The sequence below is a fragment of the Papilio machaon genome, chromosome 5, assembly GCF_912999745.1.
Source record: "Papilio machaon chromosome 5, ilPapMach1.1, whole genome shotgun sequence".
In the NCBI taxonomy this organism is placed as follows: Eukaryota; Metazoa; Arthropoda; class Insecta; order Lepidoptera; family Papilionidae; genus Papilio; species Papilio machaon.
This window is the reverse complement of record NC_059990.1, coordinates 3,708,659-3,736,371: the sequence shown is the minus strand read 5'-3', so window position 1 is coordinate 3,736,371 and position 27,713 is coordinate 3,708,659. Positions and strand designations below refer to the sequence as shown.

Genomic DNA, 27,713 nt, shown 5'->3' with positions numbered 1-27,713 from the left:
AACCATAATCCAAACAAATAGGTAATAAGCCATGACCTACTTTATCTGAAAGGCTAACGGTCTCATCAATTGAGACCGCCATGGTCATCACTATAGTTTACACAAAACCTCCGTTCACCTATGTATTGTAAAATGAAGGTAATAAAAACATATTTAACAAAAAAAATCGCCAATTCGTGCCACAACTTCAATCATAAGTAATACAATAACCAGAAGAAATAAAATGTGTCCAATACTGTATATAAACATTTATTTTAAATTATTACTTATAGAAAAATAAAGGCAATGTTTCTAGTCTAATTATTAAAAAAATATATAAAAAGTCGATTTTATTCACAATCAAAATAAAACACAAATATTTTTAAAATATATCAGTACCTTATAAACTTCGTTGTAAAAATAATATCATTAATACTCCCAATATTTTAATGATATTGGCAGATGTCTTTTTGTTGGATTTGAATATACTAGAATTACAAGATGTTCTGTTCCAATCATACTTGTAGGTATTTTCTTCACTCTTCCTCTATACAATTGCTTCTATTAATATTGTACTCGAAACTAGCGCAGCTGCAACCGTTACATAGTCAATCTAATTAATTAAAAAAAAACCGACGGAAATTAAGTACAATTTAGTACTAGCTGGCAATACTATATTTACAAATATATCGATAAAATAATACGAACTCGGTATAAAAATAATGTCATACACTCAAAGATGTACGAGGTTCTTTCTTTTTAGGAACATATCCATACAAAAATATGGAGCCTATTACCAATACTGTGCCTAAAGCGAATTGTACAGTCAAATGGAAGTCGAATATATACATCGAGGCAACACATGATATGACAATAGCGACGGATGTTGCGAAACCCTTCAATATGTTATCGGCATATTTGACCACAACGGCCACAATCAAACCGCCGGCCGCTTGCAATACAACTAAATACCAAACGAAACCATCGAATCCTTTCAATAAATCCTTCGCAGGATCTTTTATGAGATATGTGATTGCAGCAAACGGCAACGATAATAAACTTAGCTGCACATTTCGCATCCAAACCTGAAATAAAAATAAAACTTACAATTTGGATAGAAATATAATTAAACAAATATTAATGGTATAAATAGTGAGAATTGCAGATTCCTCCCAAATAAATGTTATGTGACAGACTTATTGCCTAAGATTCGTTACGTGGAAACTAAGGAAGTCCCTTAATGTAAATTTAGTACAAAAAATCTACACTTAGCGACTGTTTAAGCAACATTTAAATGACTTTAAATACGGTAGAAAACCATGATGGTGATTTATATATTACAAATATTAAATACTAGCTGTTGCCAGCGCCTCCGTCTGCGCGGAATTAAAAAAACGTAATAAGCTAATAAGTATCCTTCCAGACTATGTTCTACATTAGTGTCAAATTTCATCAAAATGCGTTGAGTCGTTACGGAGATACATTCAGACAAACATTCATCCATCGAACTTTCTCATCTATCTATATATATAAAAGAAAGTCGTGTTAGTTACACTATTTATAACTCAAGAACGGCTTAATCGATTTGACTGAAAATTGGTGGGCAGGTAGCTTAGAACCAGGAAACGGACATAGGATAATTTTTACCCCGTTTTCTATTTTTTTATTTCGCGCGGACGGAGTTGCGGGTAAAAGCTAGTTTATAATATGTGCAAGATTTAATTTACTAAAACAAACGAATGATACAATCACGGCATGCGTCATGATTGTGATATTGATAAAATTGATAAAATCAAAATGCGAAATGTTTCGTCTATTATCATAACATAACTAATTATTAATACAAATGCATTCTAATGATTTTAGGTAATAATTTCGTAACAAAAGAATGTCCGTTACCCAACTGATTAGTTCTGCCGTTAGCCTTGAATTGTAATTAGTTTTAGCATGTTCTATGTGCAGATAAATAAAATATAAATTTAATGTTATACAAGTAACATAATCCAACTTTACCATAACTATATGTATTATGTATTTATTTATGATAATCTATGTATATGTATGACATCAGTATACTGATATCCAAAAACATATTTTTTTATCATACTATGTTCCTATGTAGACACTGAAATTGTATTAAATAGAACTTTTATGTAATATTGATAAAACCTTAACAACACACACATATTAAAATTACTCCGGAAACCCAAAACATTTCACGTATAGCGAAAATTAAAATGGTAAACAGATATTTGCGCCCATTCTCTCAGTGGTATAAACTTTTTTTTTTGTTAAACTACATAGAAATTGATAATATTTTTTTATATTACGTATTATTACTGAAACTTACAGATATGTCAGATTCCTTCAGCACTTTTTCAAAGTAAATTCCAGCAAATCCAGATATAAAGCAGGCCGCTAAAGCTGCGCTAAACCCAATCACTTTAGATTGATCTTGCAAATTAGCCGTTGTTTTTGTTTCCTTCGCGGCTGACGACAGCTGCACTAGCGCAACTCCTCCCGCCAGTAAGCCGAGAGCGCACCACTGCCATCTTTTCAATTTTCTTTTTAAAACAATCACAGCAAAGAATGCTGTCGTAAGTAACTTCAACTGGTACGTAACCTAAACAATAAAAATAAATAACTTCTCATCATAAGAACACAGAAAAACAATTTTCCCGCCATACATTAAAATTGAAAGAATCACGGATTTCCAAAATAGTTAAAATTATTTATTCTTCAATTGAAAAAAACATATTACATTTTAAAATTGGTGATTTATTGAAATAAAACTATCCTGAATAAAATAAAAAGTCAAAGTAAAATCTTCAATTCGGGCAAAGGAATTGAAGATTTATAAACAAAAAAAATATATATCGACGCTGGAAAGCGTAAACGCTGTAACCCCGAAAGTATGAACTTTACAGGAGAGCCAAAAAATCATAACCCGTGAGCTGATATGCCTACAAGCATGCGGTATTTAGCAATGTTGTGTAGTTTGTGCTAACCTATAATAAAATCATTATCATTTGATAATGGTTGAAATTATTAACGTGTGAAAAACGTATTCGCGATTTCAAGGGTTACAGCGTTTATGCTTTCCAGCGTCGATGGTCTGCAACTTAGTTAATAATTTTAAATATATAACTCACCTGATATGTAGCGGCGTCCAAATTAGAAGCAGAAACATAGAGCAAATTATTCTGGACTACATATAAAAATGATGGCACACAAACTCGCAATGTATCTTTAATGTTCAATACAACAGTTGCATACATTGTATGGAAACCTTTTTTTACATTTCCTGATTCTTTCATCACAAGTAAAATGCATATTAATAATTTGACAATCTCTGCCATGAATACAGCTGCAAAATAAACAAGGAATTAAACCTTTATCCTTGTAAATGAGACAATTAAGTATTAGGAAGATAACAAAAGGCAATAAGTGGAATTAATTTCACTGAATATAATTGCACAAGGTTACAGTATGTGGTACTGAGACAAAACTCTTCATTATATCAAACAACAAATATGCAAATTATACATGAAAAATATTAGCCCCATTTGAGTTTACATATTTAAATTTGTTGGTTATTGCCGCTTGTTTTTATAGGTATTTTCAATCTTACCTGCTGCTGATGAAAACATGACTACATCCCTTGTACGTGCATATCTCATGCTGAGACCGAGCGCTGCATTCTGTATGGTGAGTACAACCAAGCTTACATATTTGAGGTACCCTGCTGTAAATGCACATATTTTTTAATGAAAACTGCATTAGAAAGCTGCAGAAAATTAATAACTAAGAGTATGCACATTTTGGCGCATATTTTATATAGATATGAAAAAACTTTTGGTCGCATCCTTACTCATTAGGTTGTATTTTTAAAAAGAAAATAGGAATGAAACTAGTCAAACTTACCATTACCATGTCTTAATCTGTTATTACTTGAATAAATTTGTGTTTTTTTCGCGTCTCCGTCCATATTTTCAGAATTAAGTTGTGTGTCTGGGGCCACTGTTTCATCTACTTGGGTATCGCCTATTTCTTCGAATTCCCGTCCGTCTTTTTCTATTGACTTCATAGGAACTAATATTATTAAATATGCCAAAATGCAAATAAAAACTACAGTTTACCGAGCAATAAATTTCATATTTTTGGTTTATAATTTATAGACTTGCGCCAACACTACATTATACAAAACAATAACATTTAGAGAACTATATATGTTTTAAATATACATTGCAAAAAAAGTACGTTTAAGATTAATTTTAAAAGTTGTCCACGTAGCCAGAACAAAAAGATGAACGTATAGAAACAATATAATACATATAGGGAGAACACGAATAGAAGTTGCTTTGGTCACTGAACTTTCAAACAGTACGAGTATAGTGACGTATCTTAATTTCCTATTCGCATTTGACATGGCAAACGGAAAATATGTGAACTAACAATGTCTGTCATATTGACAGGTTTGCTTGCCAATTGTGACCAACCAATGAAGGAGCGGTAGCTGCTCCAGTAAATATTGCCATTATTATATTTTTAAATTCCAGAAAAATGTAACGTGTGATAAATTTATATAGTTTTATTTGCAAATTTAAGGACGATGCGTATGATGGTGATTACATGCGACGGCTCATTAATGTGAATGCTGAACAAAATTACAACATAGCTCACGTCCGCAACCAATTCAAATCTGGACGGTATAAGCCCATATAGGACGGCCCCGACCCCGATCAACACTGCCAAATATCCTTTGTTTCTCTGCTGCTGCTTTCATTTATCATTTAAACGTCCAAACCATCTAAGCGTGTTTTTTTTCAACTCTATTCACAACATAACATAGACATCATTTTAATGAAATATAAAGATTCCCTTGTATTGTCTTGAGTAATCCTAGTTATATAAATTTAAATACTAAGCAATTGTTACGGCTCTTTGCTCTTAGTTGCTAACATTTGCTGAAGGTTTGTTTTTGGTTCAAGGAGAATTTCGAAAGAAATGTAAAAAGCCTAACAAAAGCCGGACAACTCGGACACTGTTTATTTTAGCCGGACACGCAATGAAAAAGCCTGCCTATATCCGGATTTATCCGGACGCCTGGCAACGCTAGACCTATAAGTGTTTAGGGCTACCAGTGAACAAAAATTTTCTATCTACTACTACCGAAATCCGCCAATGTTAACTAAAAAAAAAATTGGGAAGGAAAATTTTTGCAACTAATTACCTAAATGTCCTTAGTAATTGCTTACTATTTAAGTTGATAATTATCACAATTTGATACAGTTTTATGTTTTTCAAAAAAACACAAGGTAAAACATTTTTTAAAAATTATGTTCAGCATCACATAAACAGTACATTAATAACGATTAGTCCCACGTTAGCGTCAACAGTTATGAATATGAGATAATAAAATGAGGTAGATTACCTTAAATAAAGATCAGCTTCAAAAATCTTTAATCGTTTGAATGTTCTATTATAGTATCTATTCAAGCTTTTATTACTTGATAACAAGAAAAATATATACTTTTACTAACTCAAACATCTTTGTCTATCGCACACCACACAAATTTGCATTTCTTATTATCGAATGACACTAAATGGTTGCATTTAAAATATTTTGTTAAACCATACTATATAACTAGATTTTTTCCTCCATGTGTACCCACCGCGAAAGCGCTAATGGCAAATAATCACGGAATCAAGTATTAATTGGATTATCCACTTTGTATGCATGTGTGTGTTTTATGGATAACAATCTATACTATCTTGATAACCATATAATTTATCTATATACATTTTAAGTGTAGGTATGTGCATACCTGAAAAACATAACTAGGTATCAAATATTATACATGCGAATGTCTAGACGGGAGGACGGATCTCAACGTATTAAAGGATCTCGATGAATTTTGGCATAGATGCATCACATAGTCTGGAAGAGCAAATAGGATACTTTTAATCCCGGAAATAGTAACGGTTCCCATGGGATGCGGTTGCTTTGCTTATACATACCTATTTAGTCCATAACTCCACAACGGTTTAACATTTTTTATTAAAATTTGGCACGAATTTCGAACATCTCGAATAACACATGTTATACTTTAGATGCCCTAAAAATTTAAGGTTCCAGAGGGATATATATAGGGTTTGGAATTGGCATATTTTTTCCACAATTCTCCAACGGTTCAACGCATCTTATTGGAATTCGCACAGATATACAACACAGTCTCGAATAACTGGCCGACGAGTGCTGATGGTTGCAGATGATGGCTTCCTGGATAAATTAGTGGTGGCTTCAGGAAAATTCAGGTTATCTCAGTAGATTGCAGTTGTAAGTGATTGCAGATAGTTGTTTTTTTAGAAGAGAAGTGGGCAAACAAGGGCTTGTGGACATCCGCAACATCAGAAGAACTGCAGATGCGTTGCCGGCCTTTTAGATAGAGACACGCTCACTTCTTGAAGGACTCTAAATCGTACTGGTTTGGAAATATCGCCGAGGTCTACATCCCGGCTGTGCGTGGCAGGAAATTCCACGAGAAAATCACCATTGAGGAATGCCATTCATCCAAGTTGTGTGGTTGATATTTGGCAGTCTATCGTGTCATCCGTTGACGAAACTCGGCGGCAGGAATCCTTCCAAACAGTTCCTCAAAACAATTCCCGCGATGTATACGATAAAAATTCAGAGGAAACTGGCGTCCCTCTGCAAGGCCAGAAAGTCAAGCCGATCAGTAAGAGCTCGGTCGTTGACGATTTAGTTTGTTTTAGGTGATCAAGTGGTTGCAATGATCTGGAGGTGGTTACAGTTAGATGTCGGTGATTTCTTATGGTTGCACGTTATTTGCTGGTTACAGGTGGATCCAGGTCATTGCAAATAGAAGTAGGTGGTTACAGGTTATTTTATATAGTTGTAGGTGGTTACTGCTGACTGCAGGTGTGTGAAGGTTCATTTTTTTAAAGATGGAAAAATGCCTTAGGGCACCGTCAAGAGCTACATGCCCGGTGTGTCGGGCTTATTAGTGTTCACATAACCTGAGTCTCGTTACCGACTAAAACAACCCTCTCTATGGACTTTTTTGTACCCCAATTGGGTCTACCGTCAGGTATTACTTCGGAGGGGTGGTTCGTTCTCAGCAGTCATGCTTTTCCTTCTAGCTCTTTGTGCTTTTTAGCTCCTTCAGTCCATTGCATTGGCTCTTCGTCGTATTTGCTCAGCCCGGCGTACTTTCTTTAGTACTGAGGCGGCGTATTCGTTAACTTTATTCCATGCTTCTTCTGTTGTAAGCATGTCATCCACCAAGTTTGCGACTGTAGTAGGTCCGATACCATTCCGGAGTTTATTCGTGGAGTAGGCTGGGCAGGCATAAAACACATGCTCTGGATCTTCTGGTACGACGCACTCGTGGGCAATCTAGGAGTGCGTCGTGCCCAAAACGATGTAAGTAGGTACGGTAGAATCCATGGCCCGTCAGCATTTGGATGAGGTATAAGTTCACTTCCCCGTGCTTGTGGTTTATCAATTTCTTACCAATTAGTTTGTAAATTCAGCGGTCCTTTGTTGAGTGGATCCACTCTTGCTGCCATTTGAAGATCATCTGTCTTCTGGCCAAATCTCGTAATTTTCTCCGCGGATCGCTTCTTCTGCTAAACAAAAGTTTTCTCTCCTCTACAAGTAGATGCACGGGCATAGTGTCGGCGATTACACAGGCTTTATGAAGGTGTGAGTAGGTGATTTCAAGCAATTGCAGGCGGTTATTGATATTTGTAAGCAATTGGAAATGGTTGTATGCGTATTTTGGTATAGAAGTAACAAAGAGTAATAGGAAGCGAAATCCTAAAATTGCAATTCTTGCCCAGGCAAACCTGAGCTTTGTTAAGTTGGCGTGCAACTCTTTATCAATACCCAGTTCCTCGTATATTTATACGTAGGAGGTATTCCACTTAGAGAAATGTGTTACCACTGTTATACCCACAGGTGGGCACAGTTAATCGAAAAGTTAACTTCGTTAATCGTTAATTCGTTAATTAAAAAATTAACTTCGTTAATCGTTAAAGCGTTATATTCTCGAAAATTTAACGCAAGTTAAAGTTAATCGTTAACAGTTAACCATACCAAAATTATACATACTAATTTCACAGTTATTGTGGCGACACTTGTTTAAAATAGTAATTTGACTATACATTCTATAACACATTAGTATTAGAGACAAGTATGAATGCATTATACTATACTAGCTGTGCCCACGACTTCGTCCGCGTGAAATACTATTTTGGGTAGCATTTTTTTTTGGGCTAATTATTTTATTTAACCAACGTGCTATGCTTTGATGTATGTAGAAGAACATAGAAAGAGGTGTGCCCGGACCGCGCCAAATGTAGGTCCTGGGTCTCTGCCTACCCCTGTGGGTTACGGGTCGAGAATTATGTTGTTGTTGTGGTTTTTACTTAAACTTATAAAAAAATGCCAAAAAATATGAAACTTACAAAATATTCACATAAACATCTTCCCATACAAACATTCATCACTATTCCGTTTTGTTACATTGCAACCTTGAAGGTAAAAGTTTTACAAATTTAAAATGTCATATTTATTTATATCAAATCAGCAGCCTAAAAAATAAGTTTAAAGCTTCTAACTGTAAAAATGACGATACTTCCATACAAATTTCCACCCTCACTTTCAGCCTCTTATAACCCTTTTTTCGCGTTAAAAAGTAGGCTTTGTCCTTCCTCAGGCTCTAGACTAAATATTGGTAAGGGTAACATCAAAACATATTAAACAAAACATTCACCAAAACCTTACATATTGCCTAACAAAATTTCATCCCCTATTGTTATTTAACACTCTTGGGGGCAAAATTTTTACAAAAATTTAATTTCCTATTTATTTATATAGAATTAGTAACCTCAAAAATAAGTTTCAAGCTTCCAACTGTAAAAATGACGATAATTCCATACAAACTTACACCCCCACGTTCAACCCCTTGCAAACCCTTTTTCGCGTTAAAATGTGCCCTATGTCCTTCCTCAGGCTCTAGACTAAATATTGGTAAGGGTAATAGCAAAACATATTAAAGAAAACATTCAACAAAACCTCACATATTGCCAAACAAAATTTCATCCCCTATTGTTATTTAGCACCCTTGAGGGTAACATTTTTACAAAAATTTAATTTCATATTTATCTTTATCAAATTAGCCTTGAAAATAAGTTTCAACCTTCTACCTGTAAAAATGACGATAATTCCATACAAACATTCACCCCCACTTTCAACCCCTTGCAACCCCTTTTTCGCGTTAAAATGTAGCCTACGTCTTTCCTCAGCCTCTAGACTAAATATTGGTAAGGGTTACAGCAAAGCATATTAAACAAAACATTCACCAAAACCGAATATATTGCCAAACAAAATTTCATCCCCTATTGTTATTTAGCACCCTTGGGGGTAAAATTTTTCTAAAAATTTAATTTCATATTTATCTTTATCAAATTAGCCTTGAAAATAAGTTTCAACCTTCTACCTGTAAAAATGACGATAATTCCATACAAACTTTCACCCCCACTTTCAACCCCTTACAACCCCTTTTTCGCGTTAAAATGTAGCCTACGTCTTTCCTCAGCCTCTAGACTAAATATTGGTAAGGGTTACAGCAAAGCATATTAAACAAAACATTCACCAAAACCGAATATATTGCCAAACAAAATTTCATCCCCTATAGTTATTTAGCACCCTTGAGGGTAACATTTTTACAAAAATTTAATTTCATATTTATATCTATCAAATTAGCAGCCTTAGGAAGAAATTTCAAGCTTCTAACTGTTAAAATGACAATACTTCCATACAAATTACCACCCCCACTTTCAACCCCTTACAACCCTGTTTTCGCGTTAAAAAGTAGCCTATGTTCTTTCCGAGGCTCTAGAATATCTGTGTACCAAATTTCATTTAAATCGGTTCAGTAAACAATAGTAGGCGGAACTTCCATACAAACTTTCACCCCCACTTTCAACCCCTTACAACCCCTTTTTCGCGTTAAAATATAGCCTATGTCCATCCTCAGGCTCTAGACTATCTGTGTACCAAATTTCATTTAAATCGGTTCAGTAGTTTTGGCGTGAAAGCGAGACAGACAGACAGACAGACAGACAGACAGACAGACAGACAGAGTTACTTTCGCATTTATAATATTAGTAAGGAATAGTAAGGAATTAGTAAGGAAGTAAGGATTTCATTACGAGTGTGGAAAGCCTGTCATTGCAAAGAGTTCCGACAAATGTCTACCCGAACCGATGCGCAGCCGAAGGTGAGGGTTGACAGTTGGAACAAGTTGTAATGACAGTTCCGCACGTGTACTAAACAACTATTTTAATACAGGTGAGAAAAAATGAAGCAATTTAATAGAATAATAAAAACACAATAAACTCAACTAACTAAAATGTTTGAAAAAAAAGGCATTGGAGGGTATTGCAGGGACGAAGAGCGTTCGGAATGTGGGCTATTACATACTCGTGCTTTTATATGCTCGTATTGAAATATACTATTTCGAACCATATTTTGATTTTGTCCTGTTGGTCACGTCTTTCCCGGACGCTCTGATGCATCACACTTGCACGCGAACTTCACATATATCAATTATCAACTCGTTCGTTCACCATTCGAGTCGCTGACAGTCGTCCAACATAGATGAACTTACGAGCGTGGCGTGGCACGTAATTTAAACAAAATGACAGCACGTCTCCAAGTTTCTAATTTAACGATAAACGGACTTTTTTTAACGGAAGTTGAATTTAACGGAAGTTAACAAAAGCGTTAACACTTTTTGAAGTTAACTTAAAAGTTAATCCGTTAAGCAAAATGTTAACTTCGTTAATTAACGATTAACGGATTAACGAGTTTATGCCCAGCTCTGGTTATACCATACTGGTACAGAATGAGTTTTATTTAGCAACTTAAAAGAAGCGAATTAGGTATCTTTTTTTGTATACAAGGTGGCAAATGGTGCACCTTTACTACTGCTACAGGCATGTATAGTGTTATGAACTTGCCATTTGCAAGCTAACCTTTAATGGAGAGAGGGGAGCACAAACACAGACACAAAAAACATAGTTGTGGATAACATTTAAATAATGACAAGTAAAAGTTTTAAATCATGTTAAAATTTATTGTTGTCTTATGAACCTGCTAAATCAAAGGAGGAGCAGTAACTATAAAATAACTACAGTTAATATTCTAAATATATTATTAAAAAGTAATCTAGTATGAATTAACAATTTTTCGTTTCCTCATTTGCTCCAACCATGAATCAAGCTGTTCCTGGGGTGTTAATTCATTGCGTTTGTAATAATCTTTGGGAGGTTTGCCTTCTTCAAGACGAACAAAGTAGTGACTGTACATATAACGAACTTCTCCCATTCTGCCTCGAGCATGTCTTCTTATACCCTTTATCATCATGCCCTTATTTGCAAAGGATTCGGCTGAAACAGGTAATGACAAAGCAAAGTAACATACCCATAAAACCTCTCACTTTTCTCTTATTAGAATTCCACAAGAAAATGGCATAGATACTTACCAACCCACAAATTACTCTTATATTCTACATTATGATTCTTCACTGCTAGTTCTTGGGCTTCTTGTATTGCTTCCTTAACAAATACAGCACCTTTTTTGTTGACAAAACTAAGCTGTTTTATAGCTTCATCAACAGTCATGCCCCGAACAAAGCTAGCAATATACCAAAGCTTCTTTGGACTATATTTAAAATTAGTTTTCTGGTGACATACAAACTGAAAGACAACCAAAATTAGTTAAAATACTTGTGTGGAAAAGTAATGGTTAATGAACCTTTCTTTATAAGAAGAATGCACAATTATCCCTTGTAACTCATCATTTATAAAATAACTTTAAAAAAAAGAGCGTAAAATGAATATGAATGGATTAATCATTTTTTGAACTCCAATCTGATTATGTTAAATTGTTAATGGCTACGACTCACAGCTGGTCTGGGATCCTCGCCGATTGCCTGCGGAGGGAATATTTTTCTATTGTATTCCAAAAATCTTCGTGGAGTTTTAGCTTTAGCCCATGCTGCAATCGGTGCACTTGTATGAATGCCGTAAACATGATTTGATGTTAATCCGACACCACAAAGGTGTTTCAAAATTGTATTCATTTTAAATATTGGATTTCAAAACCAAAATAGAGGTTAAATCATATTTTTATGCTTAAGCCTTGCCTTGCTTTACTCTGCTCCAAATTTGACAGTTTGTTTGTTGTCTATCTGACAGCTGTCTTAAATTTTTTGCAGATTATAAAAATCAACTCAAAATGATAAAAAATAACATCACGACCGTTAGGTAAGGTGGGTAGACTGACTGACTGATTCGGGATTTTCAAGTAGTCTTGGCCCACTTCTCTCTCTTCTTTTACATCATTACATATATATATATAAATGTATGACGATGACGACGAACTATTACTCCCTGTATCGTCTCTCTTTTGTGTTACTAATTTATCGACATAAGTTTGTCTTCTATGTAACTTACGATACTATAAAACTAACTTTTGCGTTGTAGTCGTATTGTCGTGTCAAATTGAAGGTTTGTAAAATTTTAAACAGATTTTCTTGAAGTATGTTCACGTATAAAATTTAGTTGCTTACTACATACTGACGTGGTGGTCATCCACTGTGAATTAGAAGCAAGCCAGGTACGGCTAGAAGGGGCCACTCTAGGTGAACATCATGGAAACAGACCACTTTTAGACTGAGAGGATTGGTTTGGATAACTATTTAATTCTGCAATTGTTTTTTTTTCTAAGTTATGGATTTATGCTTGCTTTGTAAACATTTATTCATGTCACGGCCCATATTACGTTTTGGCTATCCCAGATAAAACATTGTTTCATTGGAAAATTCAGGGTTAAAAGGTCATGGTAGAAGAACAGAGAACACATCTACAAATTTAAATATTATTTATTGTACCAATATTAGTTACAACCTGAGTTGCATTTGCTTATGTGAAAAATTATGTACAAGCTTTTAATACATTTAAATAAGTCAATAAGGCTTGTCCTCAAATCTTAATACTAAATAAACAAATGTTATGAAAGCAAAAGTAACTCTGATGCATCAAGATGAGCAAATTAATATCAATCAATAAAACATAATGCAATTCAAAATGGGCCTTTGGCACTTAGCCTCAAAGTCATGTAATAATTCATCTATGTCATTGTCTAAATCGTCACTTTGTGCCATTTTAGTGACCATATCGCTTATCAAGAAAGCACCTATTGTTGCTTCTTCATGGTTATCTTGTATATCTAAATTAATAACATGAACTGGCTGATTATAGACTGAACGTCTTGAACCAAACCATTCTATCACTTGGTCATATACTCTTTCTTCACAAGTAATAATAACGTCAAATCTCTCTGCTGAAACTTGAAATTTTTCAGGATAGGGTTTGATTCTACGATTTCGATCCAACATATGAAGTAATCCATTTTGAGTGTAGTATGCTTTATCCTTCTCCAATAAGTCGTTGTATATATCATCGTAAGGGACTCCAAACTCATAACAATTAGGTCGGTCTGCTGATATGCCTGGTAATTTTACTTTCTCGCCAGTGCCATACGACTTAACTTTAAACCCTTTTTTGACTAAGAACGCATGAGCTTCCATGCTCCGATTCATATTTGAAGAACAAACAACGGCTATATACAAATCAGTCATCGTCATTGAACAGTTATCAGGATCGCTGTTTTAATAAGGCTACAATATTTGAATTGTGTGAAAAACATAAAACCATTACCGTCAACGCAAGAGAATCTATTCATTGTACAAATATATTCATTTTATTTAAAAGTTACATTATAAACATTACTACGATTGAGGATTTTTGGTTTTTTGATTTGACAGGAAAAGAGCCACGGCGTGACAAATTGTGACAAGTGAAAACTGACGTTAAAATTTTGTAAACTCTTTGGTTAAAATGTTAAAGAAAAATATTTTATTTTATCCCTATGCCTAAACTAAAATTTAGTTACATTTAATGTAATCTTTTACTAGTTGTCACCCCCGACTCCGTCTTTTGAGTACGGTAGTTAACCATAATGGCAAATTGTATATTAGAAATATTAAATATTAGCTGTTGCCATTGCCAGCGACTCAGTCCGCGCCGAGTTAAAAAAAAAATGTGAAATATCGTGTGTGTACAAGTAATATGCATAAAAGATAATATTATTACAGGAATTAAATATAGCAAAATTCCGTGCGAACGGAGCCGCGGGCGACAGCTACTGTGCTAGTGGACACTTCCGTGTGGGTGTAATTTAAATAATTAAAACAATACCTCAGTATAGCGTGGCAACCCGTCGCCACACCGTACACTCTACTACACATAAAAGATATATATATGTATACCTTAGTATAGCGTGGCGACCCGTCGCCACGGCAAGCGTCGCCACGCCAACAATTCGGTTTACAAGTGAGCCTATAGATGTTTCACATCAAAAAACTATGTTCTTTATCCGTGACAAATTTCATCAAGATCCGTTGATCCCTTTCGGAGATACCTTCAATTGGTAAGGTTATTGTCTTTTATATACTCTTTGCATATCTTATTAATATAATAAATGCCAATGTTTGGATGGATGCATAGATGTATGTATGTTTGTTTGAAAATATCTCCAGAATGGCTAGACGGATGATGAAATTTGGCATAGACGGAGTTGCGGGCGACAACTAGTTGTTAAAAATTAATAATCTTTCAAACAATTATGAATATGAATATCACTCTTATACTACAATTCTTAAATGCTACTACAACAAACTTTTAAATCATTATTACAACTTTATAGCTTATAGACTTGAATAGCGTAACTAAAATTTAAGAGCTGTAGCTCACGGTTCTCATATGTGGTGCAGATCTGTGCACCTCAACTCAATTTGTACCTACATTGAGGTATTGGTTGGGTTTCGAGTAGCGAACTGCTAGTCACAGGCAGCTCGCGGCTCGACGACTCACATAGTTATAGTACACCGTGATGTGCTGCCAATTTTTCCGTTGAACAGCGGATCAACGGTTGAACGGTTCAGAGCCGTTTACATATGACTACTTTTCAGTGATTAATTTTACTTTGATCATTTAAAAACGTTCCAGATTTCCGTTAGCTAGTTCTGCAAACTCGCTTTTTCATATATACTCTATGCAACTGGGAGTAACCTGATCTGACATCTGGCAGTGACAGGGAGACATAACCTGAAACTCTAGTAATTTGTTTGAATGTTTTCAATTATTACTTTTGTGCAATTTAATTTATGTTACTAAGTTAATTAAATAACAACAAGTAACCATTTGTTGATACATGTTATTTTTAAATTAACCACCATCAATTTTATCAACCAGCAAAATAAAAACCTTTTTCTTTCAATTAAGCAGTTGAAATCAATATGTTGATTCGTGGAAACAAATGTTTATTAAATAGGTACATCTTTGTAAAAAAGATCCAAAAGCGATCATTTTTATCAAAAGAATATAAATGTGAACCAGCTTGGAATGCCCAAAAGGCTTCCCCTATATTAAATAATGTCAATCTGAATGATTTTTACACTACTTTGAGTCAAAGTTATGCTGCGAAAGGTGTTATTAGTGCAATAGATGTAGATATATTTGCGAATTCTATAAAAGAGCCCACATATCTTGATGAACTTAAAGAGCTTTTGCACAAACTGAGATTGTCTGCTGAAACTGGAAACACACTGCAATCAACACATCATGCCACAGTTAGAAGTTATATTGATTTTGGGAATGAACAAGAATTAATTGACATTCTTAAGGATCCCTTAAACTATGGTGTATTTCTTGATGACTTTGCTGCTAATATTTTATTGGACAAACTCATAACATCAAATAAATATGAATTAGCTGCAGAAGTTGCAGCACTTATTATGCTTCAGGAAGATTTTACTAATGAAATAACATGCACATTAAGTCAATATGCATGTTATAAATATATAGTAAATTATAAGGATTCACCTCCAGAGCCTCCCAAAGCAGAAGAAAAAAAGAAAATAGAAGAAAAGAAAATAAGAATCAAATTTCTTAGAAACTACTACCATGATGACCATTTTGATATTAAAGATTTAATGTTATTGTCCGGTAAAACTTTGGCCTGGATCTCTAGACACAATAAAAATAATGTCAGTAATAATCTACAAATAATAGGATGGATGTATTACAAAAAGTATGACTCCCTTTTAACTTTGTGTGAAAACTTTAAAAATCTCAAGTCATTTAAAATATACAGCGAAGTAATTGATTTGCTGCAGAAAGAAAGCAGTAAATGTGAAGAAAAAGACTCTTTGGAAAAATGCATTTCATTTTTAAGTGAATGTCCAAAAGCTGATGGTACTTTAGAAGAATCTATTAAAAATTTAATTGAAGATGCCATTAACAAAACACAGAAAAATGATATTTCATCACAACAAAAGGTATGTATATACATAACAGGTGCCCATGACTCCGTTCAAAAAAAACTTAATTTTATCCTATGTGTTCTTCCAGATTATGCTCTACCTCTATGCCAAAATTTCATCAAGATCCATGCAGCCGCTTTGGAGATACCTTCTAACAAACATCCTTCCATCTTAACATTTGCATTTAAAATATTAGATGTCTTAAATTTTAAAATATATTAAGGTATTGAACTAGTCAATTATCTTCTATCTACTGTTTTGTCATATGGGATAAGAAGTATCTGCAATGACTTAAAACATGTTCTAACAGATCAGTTTTGCTAGTTAGATTAACTCGATGTTAAGATATTTTACAAGTCACAATAATTGGTGTAATTTGTTGTTAAAATTAGCTTTTTAATTTTAGCTGTTTGAAATTTGGCTATCTACAAGAGAAGAAAAACTTAATGACCAAATACAGAGACTAGCCAGAGCTCAAAGAATAGTAGAAGTTGAAAAGAAACAGAAGGAATTGGAAGTGCAAGAACAAAAGTTATGGTTCTTTGAAAATGAAGAGAAAATTGACCTGGAAATTGAAAGTAAAGAAAAGCTTCATACAAGTACAGAAAAAAGTGACATAGACATAAGCGATGAGAATTATATTCCACCTGAAATATTACCAAAACGTAAATAAGTTGAGTAGTCAAAGTCAATAAAAGAAATTTAAAATCTAAGTCAATATATCTTATTTATTATTACTTCTAATAACTTCATAAATAAGTGTTAATATGAATAATAATAACAATATAAATTACAATGATTCCTTTTGCAGTTTTGTCAGATCCAGTTGTATTTTCTCCAATATATCTTCAGTTCTTTTAGACTTCTCAGCCTTTATATTATCCTCCAGGTCTACTATGTCCCTGGCTAAATTTCCCGTATCATTTACTAAGGACACAATAGAATTGCATTCAGAATGCAAGAGAGCTAGTAATTTGTAGGCTTTCTTAGCTTGATCATCTTTTTTAGCATCCTGTAATAATTTATAAATAAAAAAATATTTGTATTTACAATTATATTATTTTAAGCTTAAAAAATAATTTTCAACCTTAAATAATGTTTCATCAGCAATTGAAAAACACCTGTCCAGTTGTCCCTCAAGAGTGTTGATTTCTTTCTGTATTTTTCTAGTATCTTGAAGGATGTTTCCTATTTCAAGGTTTTGCTTTTCTACATTTCCTATGATTTCTAAAATCCTTTCTGTGTAAACATGTCTGTAATTAAATTCAAATAATTAGTGCACTAAGGTACTAATACCCATTAAAATGTAAGATTAAAAATTACCAGACTCATCTTGAAATACATTAAGCTTCGAAAAGCAGACATAATTTAAAACATTTTTATTTCTGCGCTAAGAAAGTTCCGGGCGACTGCCAGTTGTTAATAAGTTGATTCATGTAAAAATAATTCTTAAATATTAACAAATAAATTATTATATTACTTAACCTTTTGTTACCTCCTTTTAATTTTTCATACTTTATTTTAAGTTGTTTGCTCAATTCTTCTTTCTTTTCACATTCGTCTTTTAAAGCTTTAGCAGTCTCTTTTAGATTGACCAAGATGTTTCTACATTTACTCCGCTCTGACTGCAAATTTACACAAGTTAATAAAATCCTTAATTAATGCTAGTTTACATAGTGACATTTGAAGGTTCTGGAGTTTACTTACCTCAGATAAAGTAGTTGCACTTTTTACTTTATCAATCTCAACTTTCAAACCTAAATTTTTTGAGGTTAGATTTTCACTCTTGCTGTGCAAAGCATTTATATTTTTTCTCACTTTTTCCAACTTGTCTTCAATTGTTCCATCTTCAATATCTGATATACCAATATCTCGTAAAATATTCTCTACATTTCTTAAATCAGCTTCGGCTTTTTCACAGAATTTAGTTGCCTAAGAACAGAAACTATTGTATTTTTTTAAATTAATATAATAATTATAATAAATTTCTAAGAGTTTCCTTACATATAAGGTTAATTATAATTATTAAAAAACATGAATGTGTTCAAATAGGAACTGTTCTACAGTATGGGCTATCCCACATTTATCTAATAAAAAAATCGAGTAAATGTTTTTTCAACATTAGTAAACAATTTACCTGTGAATATTCAACATCCATAATATTTCTCTCACTTTCAAGAGTGTCCAATTTTTGTCTCAATACAAAAGCAGTTTCCTTGAGTTCTTTTAGGCTTTTTTTTATCTCAACTTTCTTTTCAGTAACAATATTATCTGTATTTTGTTGCATTACTGTTGTACTCTTTTTAGTGATTTCATTGAGTTTTTGTAATTTCTCCATAATTTCTACATCACTTATTTCTTTAGGTTTTGTAAATTTGTCTGAAAGTTTAGTATTGAATGTTTATGTAATTTATATACTTTGTATTACTATGGAAATACCAGCTTCTACTTAATTTTTGGGATGTATTATGTAATCAAAGGCAATAAGGATACCAATGGTGATTTTTCAGTTTTTAAATTTAGACTACACCTTTTTTCACTATGATAAGCTAACTATTCAATCTGAGAGCAGCATAACATAGCATAACCTTACCTTCTGTTGATATGAAATCACCTATTGTATGGGAATTGGGTTTACAACTAGGAGGTATCCACATAGTATTCAATTCTTCATCAATTTTGTTTGCAATTTCATTCAGTAGTACATTTTTCTTTTTTGTGGGTAGTGTGGTGTTCATATGTCTATCTTCATTTGGTAATTTTTCTATCAGGAACATGAAAACTTGTCTCAATTCAGCTTCATTGTAATACAAAAATGTCTGATAACCAACATCATTTTTGTATCCCAAGTCCTATTAAAAATTAATTGAAGACAATTTATGAGGCGCAAAGTTGTTTAAATATAGCCTTTATACTATATTTCAAAGTGTTTTGAAGTCATAAGGAACAAATATGAGGAAGGATACCTTACAAATAGCGGCAATTTGAGCAGCCACTTCAATCCTTTGTGATACACCGGGTGGCAACTTACTTGGTACTTTTACATTTGGATTTATTGTGCTTATACATCTAGATGCTGCCTCAACAATCAAATCAACTGATAGATCATTTAGGCTTTTGGTATCATCATTAAAGTTTCTGAAAAATAAAATTAAAAATTAATCATATTTATGTTTTATTGATTACAATTATGAAAGGTATTTATCATAGGATGACACTGTGACCAACAAAACTGTATGCTAATAGTTTTACTGTGGGATCTCCAAAAAGACAAAATAGAAAAATAAATTAAACAATGTTGTATATTGAAAATATAAAATATCAAAAATCAAGTTATCAAATATTTATTAATAGTGAACTATGTTCACGATTGTTAACTGCTAGCAAATATTTATGTTTGAGACTAACTGGTAGTATTTTACATTATTTTAAAAACTTTATACTAGTCTTATTTATGTTTGAGTTTAGTATTTTAACCACAAGTACTTAAATAAATCTTATATATTCCCAAGTTTGGAAACATTAGTTTTATTTGTGAGTACATAGCAATCGAGGGCATGATCAAGTACAGTTTTGTTAACTAGTGGCTAGTCGATCTCTACTTAATATTCAATCAAAAAGTACAATATTATAGATTTTTAGTTTAGTCAAAATAAATTGTTTTTTTTACTTACACTTTTAATTGACGAAGAAAGTGCAATATTATTGAATCTACTTCTTCCATTATGATTAGTACGAAGTTATTGAACAACCTTCTAATGCACTACTTTACCAAATTAGTAGAATTAACATTACCAGTTTAATTTGATACACAATATATGCTTATGTTTTAATTATTGCATTTATTTACAGATAACTATTTTCATAACTTTGGGATGGTATATTCAAATCTTCTATTCTGTTATCTAATGTCAGTGTCAGTTGGTGTCAGTAGTGTTACTGGGTGTGTTCCGATATGCACTGCGACCACTGTAGAGTGTGACGTCAATTCAGTATACTGTGAAGCCGTTCCATTATAGCCAGTTATACTGGTTACGATTTAAAACGGAACGCAATCTCGTATACTGTCAGCCGCATTTTTTGACGCGACATTCAAATGAGTGTATTCAAGTTTTCTAGTACATTAAAAAAAACTGTTTTGGAGTACTGTCAAATTAAAAATATTTTAATTAATATTAATTATAAATTGAATTTATAATGTAATAAAAATAAGTATTAAAAATATGTTTTTCATTATCAACACTGTCTAATAAGGTTAATTTTTGCAATTCTTCCATTGTTTTATTTATTAATCCAAACTAATTACAGAACTTTAACATTTTCTGATTAAACTGTAGCTTTGTTTATAAGATGTCAGGCACTCGGGTGGTTTTGACTGATCACGTGATCAAAGTACTGCGAGTACCTTACCTCGAAAACGCCAGTGCTCACAGTAGAATATGGCGGCGATTTATGACGTCATATATTTCCCTAGGGTACTGCGGCAGTCTACTGGCAGTCCATAACGGAACGAATTTTTCTACAGTGATAGCACTGTGCAGTGCTCGCAGTGTATATCGGAACATACCCACTGTCAACGTGTGAAAAGAGAGAATGACATTTGGTAATTGCAAAGGTGGGCATTAACTCGTTAATCCGTTAATCGTTAATTAACGAAGTTAAAATTTTCCTTAACGGATTAACTTTTAAGTTAAATTCAAAAAGTGTTAACGCTCTTGTTAACTTCCGTTAAATTCTACTTCCGTTAATTTAGTCCGTTAATTGTTACAATAGACACTTATTGACGTGTTGTCATTTTATTTAAATTATGCATCAGGCTACATTCGACAGTTCGGCTATGTTCGGCGACCGTCGACGAGTCGAGTGGTGAACGAGAACGAGAGAGAACGAGAGAGTGTGATGCATGTTATACAATACACCGAGCGGCCGGGATAGACGTGATCAAAAGAGTACCACAGAATGTTTTTTAGAAAATAGTGACGATTTAAACAAACTTACCTCTATCAAATATTGCGAAGTAAGGGCGCTAGACACCTTCAAAGTTTAATAATTATTTCACATTTACACAAATAATCTCTAAAAATCTTTATTACATTTTATTCACAATAAAACTGGTTTTCATTTATTTAAAATCACTTTTTTTAGAAAAAGACTTTGTTATAAAATCAACATAAGGTTCGAAAACACTTTACTCTTAATACAATAATTGTTATACGTGAGACGCAAAATCTATTAAAAGAGATAAACTCTGCGTTGAATTGCAAACAAAATAATCGAGATTACTCTTCAACGTCGTACCTAAAATACAACTAAACTTTGTTGCAGACAAAAATGTTTATTTTAATGTTGGAGTTTAAAGACAACAAAAAATATAAAAAAAATAGTTTATGGTTCATTTGAAAAAGCGTACAAATAGGATTTTTTTGTCATTGCGTAGATAAGAAACAAACAATGAAAAATAAATTTAAAAATTCGAAAGACGAAATGTGCACGCAATAAACGTTCCTCAAAAACAAAAGGGATTTAGGTGTTTATTACCGTCGTTTGTTTTTTTGGGGCTTCTTCATAGTCAACGAAAAATAATTTTAAAAACAACAAAAATATGAACAAAGGATCAAATGGACAGCCGCACAGAGAATGCGATAACGAACTCGATGGATTTATGGCCCCAACCCTTCTAACGGTCGGGGATGCACGTGCGCTGCGCAAAGACAATAGCGAAGATAATTTGTTTGTTTACAAAAAAAAGTATACGACAAAACGAGAAGGAATGAGGAAAAAGATAAAATAATTATGTTAGTGAAATAATGTTAAACTGTGTTATACTAAATTTAATATATGAAATGTTGCCACAAGTGACCTTTACAAAAAGACATCGATTTTATTACGTATATCGAAAGTTTATTTTAAAACTAATCGAATGTCGTTGAAAATAATTCAAAACCATATTCTTACTAATTAACTATAACGATTTTATAGGTGATAAGAAAGAGAGAAGACATCACCCGCGATCGGTTGTTTTCGTTATGTCGTGTAACTTATGCTCTTTACACTGAGAGTAATTTAACTTGATTTAACATATAACAATAGATCGGACGATAGATCATTAGATGATAGAAGTTATCGATGGCATCTCAGTTGTATAGTAAATTGGTTATATACCTATAGTTTATTTATCAATGTTATAATAAGTTTCCTCTGATGTTAGAAGTTTTATTAATAAATCTATATTAATAAATAAAAAGTACGTAAAAAATGATAAGTCTGTTCGTGGGTCCTTAGCTAAAATAAAATAAAAAAATATTATCAAATTATACATAAAAATAAATGTTCAGTTGTTGGAGTATGAGCAAATGAATATCCGGGTGCAAATAGTAACAGATAAATGTAAATACTGCACAACAGTTTTGATTGTTTTCTTTTTTTGAATATTATCACAAGTCTTACTGTTTAATAGAAAATTAGTGTTGTCTAAATTTAGTTAGCTAATTAATTCCGTGACGTCGGATTGTCGATAAAAAAATTGACTGAAAAAGTCAATTGTCCGTATTTGTCAGTGTAGTATATAAGTGTGTGTAATTAGTGCATGCTATGTCATTATTATGGTACAGGCATTAGTACATCGCTCCTATTGTCTAAATTATTTTTTAGTATTATATAACTAAATTATAGATAGGATTAGCGATCTCCCGAGATTTCGTAAGGGCAGTAAAAAAATAGCCTAAGCCTCTATTGAAAGTCTCGACAAAATCGGTCCATACGATTCGGAGATTATACATATGGCCATTTCCCGCTTGCGCCTTATACTCGTAATATAAACAAAAATTAACTTTAACTGTTAACTTTAACTTGCGTTAAATTTTCGTAAATTAAACGCTTTAACGATTAACGAAGTTAAATTTTTATTTAACGAATTAACGATTAACGAAGTTAACTTTTTGATTAACTGTGCCCACCTATGGGTAATTGTTATAACAGTTATAACGTTAACATAATTAATACCCCATCGCTTTTCGGCCTTTTGGCTAAAATCAAAGTGTAGTAACATAATATAATACCATTTTCTGTTGCCACTTTCCACTTTCACTAAACATTCCATGTATATAAGATTAAGATATATATATATTGCATTTGATAATTTATATATAAAGATAATTTTGCATTTGATCTATATTTTAGTTTTTACCCCTAAATATCTGTGTAAAATTAACGACATCATAATTTTCATAAATTAAATACAGCTTAAGATAATTGAAATGTATGCGTCTCTGTTTGGGCTAAAGATTAACGTTGATGATAGCAACACTGACAATGGTTATCATTTTCTTTCTGTGCTCCTCTGTGATGAAAATCATAAAATAATTCTTTAACCTAGCAGAAATTCAAAATAAATAAAATAGTTTTTTAGAATAAAAATTGTGCGTAAATTATATGAAATGAAAATGTTAATAACAATTGGTTTTTCTCTTCTGCTTCAATTTGCGGTAAAGTACAATAGTTTATTTTTAAATTCAAAAAGTATGTTTATCAGTGATACTTATTATTGTATTGCTTATGACTGAAGTACTTTACAAATTCTAATACATATTGCTAATTTTTTATATGTCATTATAAGTTTAATGTTCTTTAGGCTTGCATAGACTACGATGGGTGGTTAAATATCAAAATTCAACATTCACTCAATTGTAATGGTGAAAAATACTGCACCAGGGGAAATATTTCTTTAAAGAGTTTAAGAGCTGGAGCTTCTATAATAGAACAAATACCGTTTCAACAGCAACATATAAATGAATTAAAGGTAATCGATTTCTAATATGGCATAACTGAATCATGAAGAATAATCTTTTCAAATTTAGTTTAAATTTTCAGGAATTAGCAGACTTTGATGGTTTTTACACTATAAGGTCTTTAGTAACAGCAGCAGATACCAAAGAAACAGAATTTTTTTCTTCAGTTAAAGCTAAAGCTTTTCTAGAAAATGGACTGACAGATGTTATAAATGCTTGGGTACTACCTAATGGAGCAGTCATAGCAGTTAGCTTCCAAGTTAATAACTCATCAGAGTATCAATTCCCGCAAAGTGTGAATAATGAATATAAAATTAAGTCCAACTTCTACTTGCGCCATGTGGAGCCAGCTGTAACGTATGTATTTCTAAATCTATGACTACCATTGACTTTAAACAATTTTATTGTGTTCTACTTGCAAAATTTTCATTATGACTTTTTTTTTTCAGACCTGATACGGCTTCATACATACAAAAACTTGAACGTGAACGAGAAGCTAGAGAAAAGGGAGAGTTGAAAGACAATAGATCATTTTTAGCTAAATATGTGAGTACAAAACACACAATCTTACTAATGTTATAAATGCGTAAGTTTGGTTTGATAGATGTATGGTACTAAATATCCCCAAAGCAGCTTAATGAAATTTGGCATAGATGACATTGTGTTAGGAACACATAGGCTTCTAAGTTTTTTTTAATACACGGATGGAATCAAAGGAGATAGCTAGTATAATATTCAGAGTACAGAAATAAAGTATTTATCAAACTTTTAGATTTACAAATAATTGCTCAATACAAGTCTTACAAATATTATAAATGCAAATGTTTGGGTGGATGTTTGTTAGTTGTCTTCAGTATGGCTCAATGGATTTAGATGAAATTTGGTATAGATGTTTTTTTTTAATTTCTTGCGGATGGAGTCACGGGCGATAGCTAGTTACATCAAAACCATGTAACAAAAATAGTTACATCTCAAAAAATCCTAAACATGTAAGTTTTCATTGTGGGTCAAAATGTAATAAGAATTTGTGGAAAGTTAATCTTAAATTGTATATTTTTTAGGTGGCATGATTTTTCCTAGCATTTCAAACATAATTATTTAACAATCATGTGTTTTTGTTTACAGTGGATGTACATAGTCCCCATTGCCATCTTTGTGATGATCTCAGGAGCAACAAATCCTGAGGGTCCAGCGCAGCCAGCACGCTAAATTTCAATATATTATGTTTTTCATAACAATAGTTATTTATTTCCTACATAAGTGTTTAGTAAAATTATTATGATGAATTTGTCATGTAGTATTATTTTATGTATTAAATTAAGTCCTATTTATTTTTGTTTCTTTTATTGGATAGTTATGGAAGATTTCACTCTTGAGTGTAGTAAAGTGGTTTTACACAACCAAGTGGTAGAAATTGCAGATTTTTTGTAAAATGGAGTGATTTCTAGTGATGGGATATTTTGTCTTAACAAAGATTACCTTTTAACTTTACTCTTAAGTTATTATTGTGTTTCATTATAAAAGAGTGTTTGACAATAAAATTTATGAATATAAGAACATCATTAGTTGGTAGTACCAGGATAGGAACATCTTAATGTATTTAAAAAATACACTTTTGTGATAATTTTTTTAGTTATACTGATATCAAAATAGAGAACAAGCATTAATCATTCAGGGATATCACTTTCATGTGCATCAAGTCTGCTGAAATATTTGATTTTATAGCACTTCACTTGTATGTTTTGCAATACATACATTTTTGAAAATATAAAAATGTAAGACAGGTAACTTATGCTCCAATTTTCTCAATTTCTTCGGCATCCTCAATGTCTAACAAATGGATCTTCTTACCAAAGTGTGCTTCAATGTCTAAACAAATTTGCATTGCCTGAGATGAATCAATTAAATTAATTGCTATGCCTGCCTTTCCAAATCTACCTGTCCTTCCAATTCTGTGCAAATATGTTTCACAATCTGCTTTTTTATTTAAGTCCATGGGCATATCAAAGTTAACTACTAGAGTAACTTGTTCTACATCAATGCCCCGGGACAAGACATTAGTTGTGATCAAAACTTTTTCTAAGCCAGCTCTGAAGCGATCCAGCACTGCTATCCTTTGTTCAACTGTAAGCTCTCCCGACAGGACAGCTACTGAGTGACCATCTCTAGACATTTTTTCTGATAGCCAACCTGCTGTTTTTCTTGTATGGCAAAAAATGATTGCTTGTCCAATGGTAATTACACCATAAATGTTACAAATAGCTCTGTATTTGTCATCTGAATTTTTACATTTAACATAGTACTGCTTAATATTATCTAAAGATTCTTCTTCTCTTAAAAGTCTAATAATAATTGGATTGGGCACAATTACTTCAGCAAAGACCATAACTGCACTGTCATATGTGGCTGAGAAGAACATCATTTGACAAGTAGGAGGAAGGCATTTATGTATTTTGATACACTGATCTTGATGTCCTTGACGATCAATCATCACATCTGCTTCATCTAATACAAAAACTTTAATTTTGCTCAAGTCAAACATTCCAAATTTGACACCCCAGTCTAACATTTTACCTGGTGTCCCGATAATTATGTGATCAGTGATTTTGGTCCCTTTAGGCACTTCTTCACCTCTGACAGCATATTTAAGTTTGATCTCAGGACAAAATTTTGCCATCTTTGCAGCTACTTCTCCAGTTTGTATTGCTAATTCATATGTTGGACTAAGACAAAGCACTTGCGGATAATTTTTTGTAGGGTCTACTCTGCTAAGCATAGCAAGTACAAATGCAGCAGTTTTACCAGTTCCTGACTGGGATTGAGCAATCATGTTTTGTGGAGGATCGGCCAGTAGTGTTGGCAATGCTGTTTCTTGAATCTTCGATGGGGCATTGAAACCCATTGCATAAACTCCCTTTAGTAAATTTGGTTTTAAATGAAGCGCTTCAAATGTTTTTACTGAATACAATGGAGAATTCGGGTCTTTTCTTTGAACTTCAATATCTAGCTTTGATTCAACCAATCCTTGCCTGATTATTTTCATCAACAACGAAGCTTCAGCTGGATTAGCAGCATCAGGTGCATCGTCTGTGTCTGATTTCTGATTCTCATTTTTCTTTACTAAGTCCAAACCTCCTATTTTATTAGAAATTTCCAATTCATCCGCTTTTTGTCCCCACTGGCTAGCCATTATTCTGCAAAATTAAGTTGTAAGTTATTATAATTTTCGAACTTTCTAAATAGTAACATTTGTCACCATAGAAATTGTGTTAACTTTCAAGTTATAACTTAGATTGATCAGAACACTACGGAAGACTGTAAATACTCACTATTGGTTACGTATAATTTAAATTATTATAATTAAAATTAATAGCGATGTGGAAAGTACCGGAATTCTTTTTATCTCTTTTTCCGCAAAGAGTATATAAAACAGAGTGAGTAATGAACATGTAAATCTACATAGATT

The 27,713-nt window shown here is 32.7% G+C and overlaps 7 protein-coding genes across 8 annotated transcripts; 2 read left to right on the top strand and 5 right to left on the bottom strand.

The window, feature by feature from the left end:
• Positions 1–584: 584 nt before the first annotated feature.
• On the bottom strand, positions 585–4,134 carry LOC106708722 (UDP-N-acetylglucosamine transporter). Its single transcript, XM_045677966.1, has 5 exons — positions 3,904–4,134; positions 3,611–3,724; positions 3,132–3,346; positions 2,330–2,602; positions 585–1,064 (listed from the first exon to the last, which is right to left on the bottom strand). Exons 1-5 carry the CDS (start codon positions 4,064–4,066, stop codon positions 705–707), a joined length of 1,125 nt encoding a protein of 374 aa, XP_045533922.1. The 5' UTR covers positions 4,067–4,134; the 3' UTR covers positions 585–704.
• A 7,010-nt stretch (positions 4,135–11,144) lies between these two features.
• Positions 11,145–12,262, bottom strand: LOC106708749 (39S ribosomal protein L22, mitochondrial). The gene is made up of 3 exons (XM_014500297.2): positions 11,979–12,262; positions 11,556–11,769; positions 11,145–11,460 (listed from the first exon to the last, which is right to left on the bottom strand). Exons 1-3 carry the CDS (start codon positions 12,153–12,155, stop codon positions 11,240–11,242), a joined length of 612 nt encoding a protein of 203 aa, XP_014355783.2. The 5' UTR covers positions 12,156–12,262; the 3' UTR covers positions 11,145–11,239.
• A 765-nt stretch (positions 12,263–13,027) lies between these two features.
• On the bottom strand, positions 13,028–13,933 carry LOC106708741 (RNA polymerase II subunit A C-terminal domain phosphatase SSU72). The gene has a single exon (XM_014500290.2). The coding sequence runs from the start codon at positions 13,719–13,721 to the stop codon at positions 13,137–13,139; it is 585 nt and encodes a 194-aa protein (XP_014355776.1). The 5' UTR covers positions 13,722–13,933; the 3' UTR covers positions 13,028–13,136.
• A 1,235-nt stretch (positions 13,934–15,168) lies between these two features.
• LOC106708920 (28S ribosomal protein S27, mitochondrial) lies at positions 15,169–17,183 on the top strand. Its single transcript, XM_014500522.2, has 2 exons — positions 15,169–16,475; positions 16,867–17,183. The coding sequence occupies exons 1-2, from the start codon at positions 15,435–15,437 to the stop codon at positions 17,131–17,133; spliced, it is 1,308 nt and encodes a 435-aa protein (XP_014356008.2). The 5' UTR covers positions 15,169–15,434; the 3' UTR covers positions 17,134–17,183.
• Positions 17,184–17,192: 9 nt separating this feature from the next.
• LOC106708919 (coiled-coil domain-containing protein 22 homolog) lies at positions 17,193–20,279 on the bottom strand. Its single transcript, XM_014500521.2, has 8 exons — positions 20,135–20,279; positions 19,427–19,598; positions 19,054–19,312; positions 18,598–18,839; positions 18,168–18,392; positions 17,946–18,085; positions 17,548–17,713; positions 17,193–17,472 (listed from the first exon to the last, which is right to left on the bottom strand). The coding sequence occupies exons 1-8, from the start codon at positions 20,182–20,184 to the stop codon at positions 17,251–17,253; spliced, it is 1,476 nt and encodes a 491-aa protein (XP_014356007.2). The 5' UTR covers positions 20,185–20,279; the 3' UTR covers positions 17,193–17,250.
• A 3,572-nt stretch (positions 20,280–23,851) lies between these two features.
• On the top strand, positions 23,852–25,497 carry LOC106708784 (ER membrane protein complex subunit 10). The gene is made up of 5 exons (XM_014500340.2): positions 23,852–23,944; positions 24,091–24,258; positions 24,330–24,604; positions 24,697–24,793; positions 25,373–25,497. Exons 1-5 carry the CDS (start codon positions 23,897–23,899, stop codon positions 25,454–25,456), a joined length of 672 nt encoding a protein of 223 aa, XP_014355826.2. The 5' UTR covers positions 23,852–23,896; the 3' UTR covers positions 25,457–25,497.
• Positions 25,498–25,843: 346 nt separating this feature from the next.
• On the bottom strand, positions 25,844–27,672 carry LOC106708678 (DEAD-box helicase Dbp80). 2 transcript variants are annotated; one of them, XM_014500214.2, is made up of 2 exons: positions 27,577–27,672; positions 25,844–27,441 (listed from the first exon to the last, which is right to left on the bottom strand). In XM_014500214.2, exon 2 carries the CDS (start codon positions 27,435–27,437, stop codon positions 26,037–26,039), a length of 1,401 nt encoding a protein of 466 aa, XP_014355700.1. In that variant the 5' UTR covers positions 27,438–27,441; positions 27,577–27,672; the 3' UTR covers positions 25,844–26,036. The 2 variants fall into 2 exon arrangements, with proteins under 2 accessions (XP_014355700.1, XP_014355701.1); XM_014500215.2 differs by having other exon boundaries at positions 27,636–27,658.
• Between the last annotated feature and the right edge of the window lie 41 nt (positions 27,673–27,713).

Bases quoted from the DNA above. Each gene is read 5' to 3' on its own strand.
- LOC106708722 (XM_045677966.1), bottom strand. From the start codon at position 4,066: ATGAAGTCAATAGAAAAAGACGGACGGGAATTCGAAGAAATAGGCGAT. The intron at 3,725-3,903 runs GTAAGTTTGACT...GTGCATTTACAG, and splicing joins CAGATTAAGACATGGTAATG to CAGGGTACCTCAAATATGTA. The intron at 3,347-3,610 runs GTAAGATTGAAA...TTTATTTTGCAG, and splicing joins CATGTTTTCATCAGCAGCAG to CTGTATTCATGGCAGAGATT.
- LOC106708749 (XM_014500297.2), bottom strand. From the start codon at position 12,155: ATGAATACAATTTTGAAACACCTTTGTGGTGTCGGATTAACATCAAAT. The intron at 11,770-11,978 runs GTGAGTCGTAGC...GTTGTCTTTCAG, and splicing joins GCGAGGATCCCAGACCAGCT to TTTGTATGTCACCAGAAAAC. The intron at 11,461-11,555 runs GTAAGTATCTAT...TACCTGTTTCAG, and splicing joins TAAGAGTAATTTGTGGGTTG to CCGAATCCTTTGCAAATAAG.
- LOC106708741 (XM_014500290.2), bottom strand. From the start codon at position 13,721: ATGACGATGACTGATTTGTATATAGCCGTTGTTTGTTCTTCAAATATG.
- LOC106708920 (XM_014500522.2), top strand. From the start codon at position 15,435: ATGTTGATTCGTGGAAACAAATGTTTATTAAATAGGTACATCTTTGTA. The intron at 16,476-16,866 runs GTATGTATATAC...TTTTAATTTTAG, and splicing joins ATATTTCATCACAACAAAAG to CTGTTTGAAATTTGGCTATC.
- LOC106708919 (XM_014500521.2), bottom strand. From the start codon at position 20,184: ATGGAAGAAGTAGATTCAATAATATTGCACTTTCTTCGTCAATTAAAA. The intron at 19,313-19,426 runs GTATCCTTCCTC...AATTTTTAATAG, and splicing joins AAATTGCCGCTATTTGTAAG to GACTTGGGATACAAAAATGA. The intron at 17,714-17,945 runs GTTAAGTAATAT...ATTTAATTACAG, and splicing joins TTAAAAGGAGGTAACAAAAG to ACATGTTTACACAGAAAGGA.
- LOC106708784 (XM_014500340.2), top strand. From the start codon at position 23,897: ATGAAAATGTTAATAACAATTGGTTTTTCTCTTCTGCTTCAATTTGCG. The intron at 24,605-24,696 runs GTATGTATTTCT...TTTTTTTTTCAG, and splicing joins CATGTGGAGCCAGCTGTAAC to ACCTGATACGGCTTCATACA. The intron at 24,794-25,372 runs GTGAGTACAAAA...TTTTGTTTACAG, and splicing joins GATCATTTTTAGCTAAATAT to TGGATGTACATAGTCCCCAT.
- LOC106708678 (XM_014500214.2), bottom strand. From the start codon at position 27,437: ATGGCTAGCCAGTGGGGACAAAAAGCGGATGAATTGGAAATTTCTAAT.